Source organism: Vulpes vulpes, chromosome 12 (genome assembly GCF_048418805.1).
Source record: "Vulpes vulpes isolate BD-2025 chromosome 12, VulVul3, whole genome shotgun sequence".
Classification (NCBI taxonomy): Eukaryota; Metazoa; Chordata; class Mammalia; order Carnivora; family Canidae; genus Vulpes; species Vulpes vulpes.
In genome coordinates, this window is record NC_132791.1 from 49,507,173 (window position 1) to 49,520,092 (window position 12,920).

General features: G+C 45.3%; 1 protein-coding gene across 1 annotated transcript in view; it reads left to right on the forward strand.

The window, feature by feature from the left end:
- Positions 1 to 12,920, forward strand: part of SPOCK1 (SPARC (osteonectin), cwcv and kazal like domains proteoglycan 1) — a 490,834-nt gene that overhangs the window by 218,399 nt on the left and 259,515 nt on the right. The window contains exon 3 of the mRNA XM_072728537.1: positions 3,710 to 3,755. Within this exon, the coding sequence (XP_072584638.1) occupies positions 3,710 to 3,755 (46 nt within the window). The remainder of the gene's footprint in view (positions 1 to 3,709; positions 3,756 to 12,920) is intronic.

The following is a 12,920-nucleotide window of genomic DNA, read 5'->3' on the forward strand; positions in this document are numbered from 1 at the left end:
TCACCCTACACACGTAATGCTGTGTCACTTTTTCACTGTTATTTTTGTGCTGACTTTTCATGCTTCCTTATGGCTTTATCCTGCCTTGAGATATTTCATGATTTTAGACCTAGGTCAGCATGCTCAAGTTTGATACCGTTTACATTTCTAGGTTCTTCCGATCTCAACAGTCCCTAAAGAGTTGGGTAATTTTCATTTGTGACGAGGTATAGCGGAATGAAATCAGCCTTTCCTTCATCTGGTTAAGATTTGGAGGAAGACTGTTTCCTGCCCTGTCCAGTAGAGGCCTGCCATCATACTGTGCAGTGGAGCCCATAAAATATACATGTGTAGTAACACCGCCATCCTTCATTCCCGAGCATGTATAATGTACTCATAGGAGTTACTGAATTTAATAAATGACTGCATTTAGATATGCATCTTTCTATTTAGGTTTATGTTTTAAAAATTAAGTCTTGCTGGGGCCCTTGCAAGTCATTTTTAAAAGCCTCATCACAAGATGATAAAATTACCGGTTAAGAGGCCAGCTCAGACACCTGCCTACACCTCTCCTGGCACATTTGATGCAACCATCACATCTGGTATGCCTTTCCCCACAGTCTGAATTTCAGCAGGTCACAACTTTATTGGGCCAGAAGGCAGGACTCTTAAAGTCCTGCACTGCGCTAGTATGTGGAAGGGATTCTGGGGTCCGTGCAGCAGGAACACAGATTGTACAGTGCAGACTTGGGCTGGTGTGGGTACAGGCACAGTACTCCCCGGGGTGGGTATTGTAACTCTGAGAAAACTGGCACAACTGTCCACAGCACAGGAAGTCATGGGTCTGTTGTAGGACAACATAAATAGGATGTAGCTGTATTAATTTAGATTAAAAAATGAGATACAAGTTGGGGTGGTATCTCCCCCACCCCGGCCCTCACCTTCAGTCTTGGGGCTTGGAAAAATGACCAGCCCTGGGATTGACAGGTGTTGGCTCAGTGCCCCCAGACAGTCATCCATATGTGCTTTGAGCATCCTGAGAAGTGGAATCCTGGTCTGAGCACATTGTTGGGAGGTGCAGCTCTAAAAAAGGCAGTCTCTCATCTGTGGCTTTTTCCATTTGAGCGTAGGGGCTGCCTGGCCTGGAAATCCCGCAGTTGTGGAAGGGCTCCATGGATACAGCCCTGCGTGCCAGCCAGTCAGGCCTGGTGGCTATAGCATGGCAGGCAGCACTTTGTGCCCTTGGCTGTGGCCATGCCCCTTCCCTGGGGCTCCCTGACCATCCCCCAGGCAGGTTCTGGCTCTAGCATGCTTCCTACCTGTTCCTGATCTTGGCATCGGATAGGGTCTCTCTCAGCTCTAGCCAGACAGGTGCACTGTTTTATCTGCTCGGGGCTCATTGGTTTTTGCTTAGACCATCCACTTTCCTAAAGCAGAGCAAAAAGCATCCAGGCATAGGGAATCAGTCTCCTTCCGTGCTTGGCCTTGCTGGGCCAGGGGCCGCTTGAAGGACTCACTTTGCATAATGAGCCATCTCTCAAGGTGTGCTTTCACATCTTGGCCGCAATTAGGCAGTATTATTACCTTTGCAATCAGCTTAAAATATTCTAATGCAGACACCTGCTTTTATGACAGAAAGGCTTTGTATTTAAAGCCATGATTTTCCCCAAGAAATTTGTAGAAATGGCCAGCGTAGTTGACCTGGAAAAGTGACACGGAGTCCAGAAGCATGCCTCACATGCCATCCAAGTTACATGGTCAGTTGAAATCATGAGGGAATATTCAGTTCTTGAGACTTGCTCCGACCTTTTGTTGACATCAAAGGGAATATAGCACATGAAATTAAAGTCCAAGAACTTGTCTTTGGCTCCAGTCCTTTCTGTCAGACACACATCCTAAGCTTCCAAAGACTTCCATGTATGAAAAAGAACATGTCCAAGTAGAAAATATTTCACAAGATCCCACATTGTCATCGGATGGGAGGCTGGCCTCTGTATGTGAAGAGGGCACAATTAGAAGGACGGATATTGTTTTTTTTCTCCATTGGTGAGGATGGGTTCCACCAGGATTAATTCTTCTCATGACCTTGTGACCAGCAGAATGTGTGGGTAACATGCTTGTGTCTAGGGCTGAGAGCATCTTGGCTATAGAGCTGAGAAACCAGGTGCTCAATTTTTCCTGCCTAGCATCCTGTCCTTAACTTACACTCATTTAGCACTGGCTGCTGAGTTTCAAACCACATAGTTCACAAGGTTAGGCTTGCATTAAAATTGTAGGTGGACAGAGATATGGCAAAGGGCTTGTTTTCAACTTTCCAGTGATATTTTATGGTGCTGCCCTTGGAGACTTCCTGACCAGCTGGGTGAGAAGGTCAGTCACGCCATAACATTAAAGCCAGGGCAAAGTGGGCCAATTCCTCAGAGTTAAGAATAATTTAATGCTGAATCCCCAGGATCCCGAGGAACCTGTTCATGTTTATTCATGCTCTGGAAAATGGAATCACTGCCCAAGAAGCAATATGTTGTGATTTTACTCTAAATCCAGTTTCCTAAAAATCTATTTAAGGGCTTAGGTGAACTCAACAAGGATCTAATAAAGCCAGGTAATTGAACAACACAGAGGCCGATAAAACTCATGGGAGATCATGTCGGAGATAAACTGCAGCAGGAGACAGCGTGGACAATAATTTAAACTAATTGTGCACTTTGATGTAAATGAACTTCTCAGGAAGAGAAATGGAGGCCTCATTGTAGGCAGCTCTCTGAAAACCGTCTGTGGCATGCAGAGCACCTGCCCAAAACACATACGGCAAACGATTTGGGCTCTGGCGGGGAGCAGATGAACAGAGGAGTTGCATGAGCTGTGAGGTGGTACAGGGCTGACAAACACGGCTGAAGCCTCTTCTCTTTGCAAACCGGTTGCGTGGACAGGGTGGGTGTGCTAGGGGACAGCACGGGTGGGTGAACGCTGAGCTCAGCGTGGGGTGGGGAGGACATGGGGAACAGGAAGGAAGGAAAGGTTATTAAAAGTGGAGGTTAGTGTAACCATGAATAAGTGAGTGGCCTAGACTCTGGGAATCTCAAAGTCCTGAGGCATCTAGGCTCAAAGCAGAAATTGAAACAAGCAGCATGCAAGAAATACATGGTTTTGAATTGACCAGATGGGCCAGCCTCTGTGATGTCATTGTCACACACCCAGAACAAGTGGTACAAAGCTATGTGTATGCCTGCCGTTAATTCTAGCAGTTGAAGGGCCAGTCTGCTTTTAACTTTGGCGAGTGTTGGGAAACTGGAACTGTACGCCTCTACATGTCTCCACCTGGAAAGAATGTTGACAGTTGAAATTATCAGCTGTTACAAACACAGAGCCTTCATCACAAGTGAGGGCAGCAAGGCATCACCTGGAGTATAATTGATAGCAGATGCACCTTGCACTTAGAAGGTGTCTCAGTTTATCTGTCAAACCAAGAAGAGCAGCGTTGTTTCCGTATTAGGCTGAAATGTTTTTACTATGCCTGGTGTTTAATCCATACAGTTTGAAAGACAAGAATTTGAAAAGTAAATTTATATTTTTGATTTCAGATGAATGTCTGTTTTGGGGAAAGATTTCTAAGCCATGTGTGCACTTTCCTTTGTGTTTTAGGAGGTGGGGAGAAAAACAGATTTTTGTGCAGTTATGTGAGAAGCTTTCTGAAATCTGACCTTTGTTTTCTATTTTTTTCCTTATATAGGATGATTATTTCAGAAACTGGAATCCCAACAAGCCCTTTGACCAAGGTAAAGGATGCATTATTCCTTGTCGTGTGTATTCTGTGGGCAATGCAGTCTCGTTTTTCCTTCCTTGCGTGCTGAGTTACTGTTTCTGAGAAGGCCCGAGCTGTCTTATTTAACTGACTTGGAGGCCTGAGATGACTATGGTGATAGAAATTATTTTGTCAGTTTGCTCATTTGTCTGAGATTGTGCAAGACAAAATCTTAAAAATGCAACGAATTGACTATAGTCATTGGATGTTTTGTTTTTGTTTTTCTTAAACACGAACCCAACAAAAGAGTAAAATGCTTGTCACCTGGTGAGTTGTCAGGTTGAACCCAGTGATTTCTTTCGTGGAACAGACTGCCTGGAAATGCTGTGCAATTGACATGAGCTATAAAAATGAAACTTTTTTTCTAGAAACAGGTTAGTCCCAGGAGGCTTTTAAGGGCACTAATATTTCATTTGCTAAATAACTTCTTCATGGTTTCTAAATAGAAGCTTGTTTCTGAGTCCGCTCACTGACCACTTGGGTGTAAGCTGGGTCCTCAGAGGGCTCTTTGCGCTCACACCAGCAAGCATGAAGCCTGTCTCCTGATGGCCATCGTAAATCAGTCCCAGTGAGCTCATGTGCGTTATTTAAGACACACTGAGGACCTGCCGTGAATCACGTCCCTGCTCCTATTGTTCCATGTGTGGCTGCTGTTGCTGCAGAACCGGCCTCTGAAAATGACGCTAGATTGTACTTGAAGTACGTGTAGCAGTTAATACTGAAACCTGGACGAAAAAGATGACCGACCACGTATCAAAGGTTCACATTTCTGAGGATGAGCTTCAGTACTGTGGCTTAAGTATTTGATGTGATCATGGTGGTCACCCTGACAAAGAGAAATCAAAGAAGGCATTGACATGTAACATGGTAGCAGGGGCCCCCTCCTATTCTGTCCTCTGTTACTTTAATGGGTCCCACTGTCCCTGGAATCTGGGTTTTTTAAATAAACAAAACTGGTATTAAAATTTCTACATATGCATTTTAGGTTCTGCCTCCAAGTAGGACACATTTTATTCATTCATCCATGCATTCATTCATTCTCAGATGTTGCATACCCACTGTGTACACAAGCACCAAGCCAGGATCCAGGAATAAAACAAAAACTGTGGCGCCCACCCTGAAGGAGCTCAGAGTAGAGTGCCAGGATGTAACCCAGTCAGCAGTTTCATTGGGATATGTTGAGAGCTGTGATGCAGGTATATGCAGGGGAAGGTGTTGGATCCATAGGTGGGAAACATACTGTATGTTGCATGTGTCTCAGGAGCAGGTGCCAGGGAAGGCTCTCCTTTGGAGATCGGTCTAGGCTTCTTCATATCTTAGCTGCCTCCAAGAGCCTTTGCAACTTTACCAATGACTGAGCCATCACAATAAACTACATTAAAGCATGAGAGGATGTTTATAATTTAATTTAGAAGTTTTCCATTGAAGATGGTTGAAATTTCTAAACATTTCTTTTGAAAGGGTATGCCTTCATTTCAGAAGAATGCTCAGATACAGAGCAACACATTCTCTGTCCGTGCCTGACAAACGAGCCCTTCTATAAACGTTCCCACCAGGATTTTGCCTACGAAGGCGCTTCAACTGACGGTGGCAGTGAACTCATTGTTTCCAAGCTTGAACCAGAAATAGGTTCTTGTCCTTTGAGGATCAGATGTTATCTAAGTAACTGCCAGATTTATCTTTCCCCCAAGACTTGCAAACAAATACTAAAACTTTACCGGGGGAAGACATTTTCATTTTTACTAATAAACATTGGAGCCTGGTGTTTAATCCAGGTGGGCCTCATTGGCCTCTTGGGGAGGTACCTGATAACTTCCCTTGATTTGGGGGTTTATACAGATACTTTGAGCATCAAAAAGAGCATGGTATTCACATCTGCTGAACCAGAAAGTCCAAAGAGGGATTTTTCTCTCCTAGGAATGACGACAAGCATATCCAGCAGATTCCCACCCCTGCTCCCTCTCTTTCTAGCTCTGCAGGCTTGAAAACTGGATCTGCTTAGATAAATCTTCCTTCGATAAAACCTCATGACTTTATGGGGCATAATTGAGGACCTTAGCCGAGGAGCCCCACTTTGTAGTTCAGGTGTAGCCGCTGTTGGCTATTTATATACAAAGGCATGGGGAGAGCAGCAGGGCTGAGAATAGCCTTCACTTAAAATATCAGCCCCAGCAGATGTCATCAATTACATCGTGTGCTGCTCAATAAAAATGGGAGGTTACTATATCAGTGCTGACACCGCTTGGTGAAATATAAACCATTGGCATGGAAGATGTAGAGCATTTCATCTTCCAGATAATAGGAGAATTGCTGAACTCCAGTGAAAGTTGTCAGCTGCAGAGAGAAGTCATTTCCCCTCCTGAGCTGAAAAAGAAGCCAACATGGCTCAAGTGGGTTTGTGGTTGGGGAAAACCTTGAGTTTGTAGAAATTGAACATGTTGAAAAATCTTGCGGGGTTTCACATGACAGTTATGCACTGGCACAGGCTGAGGTGGGGGGGGGCGATGGACGGGGGCTTTGTGTTGGCACTGGGGTGAGGTGACCTTCAAATGTAGAGGAGAAGGGGGAGGGAAGGCAGGCCACGAGGGATTCTCGGAGAGTATAGCCAGAAAGGTGGGTTCGAGGCAGGTCTTCGGACACTTCCTATCAATCAGTGAAGCTTGAACTTTGTTTTCTCAGCAGTGGGGGACTGTAGGAAGGTTTTAAGCAAAGGAGTGACGTGATGAAGGCAGCGTTTTAGAGGACTTGGTTTGGTGACTCAGCATCCGTGAGAGGAACCCAAGGCACATCTGCTAAATGACGTCCATCCTGCAGGACCGTTGCATGACTCGTCCATTGCACCTTTCAGTGCCTCAGAGCTCTGAGCTTTGGTTGTCACAGATGGTGAGCCTCAGCATCCAGTTCTGGAGCTGGATCTCTGGAATGCCCTTGGAGCTTTGGATTCCCTTAAGTGTTGGCTCGAATAGTTAGGACACTCACAGTATTCTAGAAGTAGTTCCTCGGCTGTAATTGTACTCGCCTTCAGGATATTTACCGAACTTTGGACAACAGGGCCTCATAGGGGAAGCACTTATCGTGTAATTGACTCCAAGGCCTTTAGAAGAAAAGTGCCTCCCTTGGTGGTCTCCTTCCAGGAGATGGAACATGCCTTTAACTTGTTATCTTCAAGCGAATCATTAATGTTTCTGTCAGTGGAGTATAATAGCCATCAACCTCAGGCTTTTCTAAGAATTCTTTGTGGAGATTTGGGTAAAGTAGTATATCCTTTTTTTAGTGGTTATAACAATTTGATGCCACATCTCCTCACAGAAGGGGCAGGGAGGGGTTCAGAATTGAAGAGAATGATTACTCATTCAGGTGAGACATTGCCTTTGTGAAGTTCCACAAAGCCCGACAGCCTGCGGGGAGAGCTGGGCAGGCTGCCCAGTTGGAGAGGCCATGGGCTGTTGCAAACGGTTCTTGTCCTGTGTGGGCAGGGGTGGAGGCCCTGGGGTGGACCTCTGCAAGAGGCCAGCTGAGGCTGCAGGGCTCTGGCACAATCCCAGGTTTTGGGTGGTCTCTGCCCTTTGAGCCTATTCCATCACTCGGCCCCTAACCAACCTGGGAGCCCATAGTGGGTGTTGAGCAGGGAAGGGTTTATGTTTCCAAAAGTGGTATCTGGTCCAGCAAAGTGCTTCTCCAAGAAAACTGTCCCTGGTCCAATAAGTTTAGAGCACATATGAACTCCTGTCTTCTGGAGATTCATAGGGCTCAGTAGTGATTGAAAAGCTCAGAAAAGGCTTTTAGTAAAGAAGCCCATTTAACTCAGAATTTTTCTCAATTTGCTTTTGACCACATATTTGTTTTTTCACCCCACACTTAACAGGTGCCTAGAGAAAGTAGGGTGTTCTGTGGGATGCACTCTGGTAAGTGCAGCATGGGGACTTGGGGTTTGCAGTCAGGTTCTCCACATTTGAAACTTGACTGTGCCAGCTACTACTGAGCAATTCTGGGCAACTTGTTTAACTTCTCTGCTCTGAAGGCTTCCAATCTGGCAATGGTACCGGGAAAGGCACTGGGAGGATTAAATGAGTTAATGTCTGGCATACAGTAAGTGCTCCATAAATGCTGCTTCACCAAACAATTGATCTTTTTCAGTGCCTCTTCTTCCTCTTTGCCTGTCTCTCCCTGTTGCTTCCTTCCTTTTCCACTGAGGTTTTATTTCTTTCTTCATTTCTTCCCTTCTGGAGGCCTTCAGAGTTGCAGTGCTCTGAAGCTCTCAGGGCAAATCGGACTTGGCCTGCTTCATACTAGGTGGGTGGTGCATTGCACTGGTGTACCCTGATTCTCGTTTTGGGGGCTGAAGAAGTTAAGGCTTTTAGTGTATTCCTTCTTTCCTTTCTCCCGCCTGTCCACAGTTATCAAATGTTCCTCCTTTCAGCCTGCTGTGCTGGTTAACAGGGACCATGTTAAGAAAGGCCTCTCTGTGGGATGCTCCCGCTTATCAGCCAGTCATAGCCATCCATCTAAGGTCTGAAGCTTAGAGAGGGTGTAAGGACTGAGAAGGGGATGCTGAGGGCCGGCAGCACCAGGAGCTGCTGGTGGGCATGGGTCGGGTGAGGGGTATTGGTCTGGGAAACTGGGAAATCCATAAGGTGTCAAAGAGATAATTTACTGAACCTTGGTATTGTGTTAAAAGAATAAAAGGTGTTGCCTTGTGTCATGGAATAGAGGATGAACAAGAAGCAAAAAGAATTCTGAAAAGTTGGTTCAAAGCTCCTTGATTGGTCTTTTTGGAAAAAGAAATTTGAAGCTTTAATCACAAAGTTTTTGTTGAAGGAAAGGTGTCATTGCTGCTGTTTTTGCATTGGGACATTGGGAAGGTAATTTATGTGTATAACCAATACCTGACTTTAGAAGAGAATTCCGATTACTTGAAGAAGTCCTAGAGTGATGGAACACTAATTATTTTAGGTTCTCTCCTGTGGACATGGTCCACTGAGGAAAGAGCCCACCAATTTATTTGGGTTATGATGTTCTGCTTGATGAGGCAGGCCTTTCTAGGACAAATGGCTGAAGGGAGATGGATCATGGAACTTTTTGAACCAAGTGAGTTCCTTTAATGTGAAATAAATGAATGTTTTAGATGGAGTGTATAGCTGTTGGTTTTAAGGATAATGTTTTTCCTCTGTAGTGAATACTAATCGTTCTTCCCGAGCAGCTTGGCTGTGACTAAATCTCCACCGATGTCGGTGATCTTCAGAGCAGAATATGAACTTGTAGGAATTGATCTCCAGATAAAAATAAAGCTCAGAAAGTCAGGGGCTCTCTTCACTCATGCTGTTCACTTGAATTGAAGCAAAGAAGAAAACCCTTGCCCTTTGACTTCCAATCTATTATACTAAGATCCCAACATGCTCAAATTCTGACCAAAGCCTTGAACTGTTTTGAAGCAAAAATTCTAAAACTCAAAAGGAGAGAGTCCTTCCCATCTTCCAGCTGTGTTTCTGGAACCAGAGCCCTGTGGATCATGGCAGCATCCACATTTTGTCCTGGTTCTAAATTGTGCTCTGAAAAAAAAAAAAAAGTAAATGGTGCTCTGGAGGAGGCAAGATTGCTTATTTATAAAATGATTCTTCAGAAGGGATTTTTTTTCCTCTAGATTAATCTGAAGTTTTACATGCTAGGCTTAAAAGAAATCTTGAGTCCCCGCAGCTTTCCTCTTGATGTGGAATTTAACCTCACCCCAAAAAGAGCCTCTGATTTGCATTCATAGGGCCTTGAACATTTCTCAGTGTTTAAGGATCTATTCACCTTATCTGATCGCTTGAGCTGCTGATTTTCAGAGGCCGCTGGTCTGGTTTGTGGGAAGCATCTTAATAATTTTCTCCTGGTTCTCTCATGCCTGGTCTGCTTGGTTTCTGCCTACCTCTGCCTTTCTACATCGCGTCATGATGACACTTTGGCCTGAGTGGCAGTTCCTCTCACCATTTCCCACCCCAGACCTCCCTGCTCTGCCCCAGCCCCATTAGCTTCTCTCCCTTTGCTATCCCTTCTTCTCTCTTTCTGGATTATGATGATAAAATAGTTACTGGTTTTTAAATTTTTGTAGTATTGATTTTTAAGTGTCCAAAGTCAGTTCTGTCAGAGAAGAAACAGAAAGCTGTTAATTCAAATCTTGGTATGTTCCTTTTTTTTTTTTTTTTTTTTTTTTTTTTTTTTTTTTTTTTACTCAGCCTATCTGCTTTGAAGTTTAGATCAAGTTAAAACTTTCATCTCTGGTTGCCTTTGCCTGTTTGCTTATTTTAAAGAAATCAAAACATCAGATAAGAGATTGAAATCCAATGGGTGCCCCGTCTTGGTCTTAAGTGCCACATCATTAAGGGACTTTTTTGTCCAGGTTCTTACACTTTTATGTCACATGGATGTGTCTACAAACAAGGTGTTACATGTTGTGCCATAGAAGTAAATGTTTCCTTCTCTAACCTGTTTATTTCATTGAAAATTGTTTCTGAGGGTTTTTGGTTCGTAGCTGTAGATCTAGTTAATGCCTTCCTATCGTTACATTGCATTATATCAATATGCTTCCATTTATCTGCTATTCCCCCATTGGTGGGCATTGATGTTGACTCTATTTGTTTTGCCATCGGGCTGCTTTTTCTCAGCATTTTAACACACGCTGCCAACTGATTCTGCCCTGAAGTTGCTTGTCCTGGAGAGCCTGGGATCCCAGGAAGGGGTTGACATGGGTCATGACTCTGCCACTATTTAAATGTGTTAAATTCAGGCAACACACACAGCCTTTCTGAATTTCACTTAGCCTATTTCTTTTTTTTTTTTTTTAAGATTTTATTTATTTATTAGAGACACAGAGAAAGAGAGGCAGAGACACAGGCAGAGGGAGAAGCAGGCTCCATGCAGGGAGCCTGATATGGGACTCGATCCCAGGTCTCCAGGATCACACCCTGGGCCGAAGGTGGCGCTAAACCTCTGAGCCACCCGGGCTGCCCCACTTAGCCTATTTCTGAAATACACAGGGGGTTCCCAAAGTCCTCTCCATCCATGGTCTTTAAGCTCTCATGGTTTCAGGCAGCATAGAGTCTGTATATGTGTTTCTCATAAAGGAAGGAAAAATGAAAAATCTGAAGCCTGATGCTCTTGTTTCAAAGGTTACAGTTGAACCAATGAGGTATGAATATAGCTGCGATAAAACCAGTGGAATTAAATGGGGCTTTAAACCATCAGGGATGAGGAGGGAGACTCAGAGTAAAAAGAAAAAAGGCCAAAGTACAAGGTACTTCTTGGTCTTCTCATGAACTCTTGTGGGCCCCAAAAGGAGTGGAGGAAGATCAGGGTTTCAAGGGTTCTGGTGCCAGGCACAGTTCCCCCATTAGCTTGCTGCATGCATTGGAGTAACCTCAGCTGTAAAGTGAGGCCTGCAGGGGCACTTGGGAGGCTCAGTGGTTGGGTATCTGCCTTTGGTCCAGGGCGTGACCCCGGGGCCCTGGGATCGAGTCCTACATCAGCTCCCTGTGAGGAGCCTGCTTCTGCCTCTGCCTGTGTCTCTGCCTGTCTCTCTGTATCTTTCATGAATACATAAAAAAAATCTTAAAAAAAAAAAGTGGGGTCAGCGGTACCAATCTCGTGGGGCATTAATGGAAACTAAATGGTATCGTGCTGCAGAGCCATGAGCCACTGAATGGCTTGTGCACACTCACTTCAGTTTGCTGTCAGCTGATGGTATCAGCTGGCACTGTGGGGGCCCCACTTCCTGGAGGGGTGCCCATGGCTCTGTCCGTGTTCTGTGCTGGCCTCCCCCTGCCTTCGCTAGGGGCTCCCAAAACCCTGGGCCTCCCGAACTGAGCCATTCTGGTGGCATGTGCTCTACCCTCCGGGTGGAATAACAGAGTCATGCAGGGTAGTCACATTCCCCTTGCACTTATGAGGCTCTGCGGCTTCCCGTTACTGTGTTTAAGAGGTTCCTTCAGCACGGACAAATCCATTTTAAAGACATGTTTATTACTTTTCCCCAAACTCATAAAATGTAGTGTTAGTTTTATAAAAATAGGGAGAAAAAAATCCTTCCTGCTATTCCACCTGCTAGAACAACGGCCCCTGAATTAATTATAGTGTATTTGTTGAGTCCTAATGAAAAAGCCCTGGTTTGGGGAAATTCTCAATAGGGAAAAAATGTCAGCAGAATTTTAAAGTCAATCAATAATGCTGTTTAAATTTTCCTCATTTGAGACTGTAGAGTGGATTAGAGCATTTTCATAGCTGGGAGGTGGCTGCTGGCGGGGGGTGGGGGGAATGCTGCTGGAATCACCCAGGTCCCCCAGGCCCCATGCCTGACATGGAGACTTTCTTCCTGTTGCTGAGGTCTTCAGTTGAGTTACGTAGCAGTTCATTGCTGGGTGCCTGTCTGATGTCCATCCTGCGCCGATCGCCGCGCAGGATGAGAGGTGGTGTGCTGCACTGGAAAGGTCCTTATTTCTTGTGGGGTTTGATTCCCAACTCTTGCCTTTAGTCGCTGTGTGTGCTGAGGCAAGTTCTTACATTCTCTGAGCCCGTTTCCCCTTCTCTATAAAATACAAATTGACGTTTACTGCTCCTAAGAGCCGTCAAAGTCCTGCTATAGGGCCCATCCCGTCTTGCCCCAAGGATCATGATAAAGGCAACAAAGCTGTGGTAAAAGACGCAGGGCCAAGGTTTTCTTCTGGAGTCTCAGATGTGGAAGGCTCTTTGAGGTCCTTGGTACGTCCACTTAGCTGATGCAGTGCACTCGTGGTAGATCAGCGAATTGTTGAGTTGAGTGCTTACCTGAGGACCTGGTAGGTGCCTGGTGGGTTCTTCACATAGGAACTGTGAGAGGGAGTGCCAGGGAGGCTCTCCACAGGGCTCTGGAGTCTGTGTGGTCAAGAGCGGGACACATGGGCAATGAAATATGCCTGAGGATATGTCGGGGGCACCCTGGGTGCTCTGGTGAGGGCCCAGCGAGTGGTTTCTGGAGGCTCAGGGAAGGGACCTTGGGAGGTGCGCTGGGAGCCTCTCAAGGCTGAGTAGATGTCTGGAGAGAAGCACGGGTTGGTGAGCAGCATCTGATGGGAGGAAGTGCTTCCTGAGAGGTGGGCATTCACTTGCTACAGAAGTGCAGTTTGAT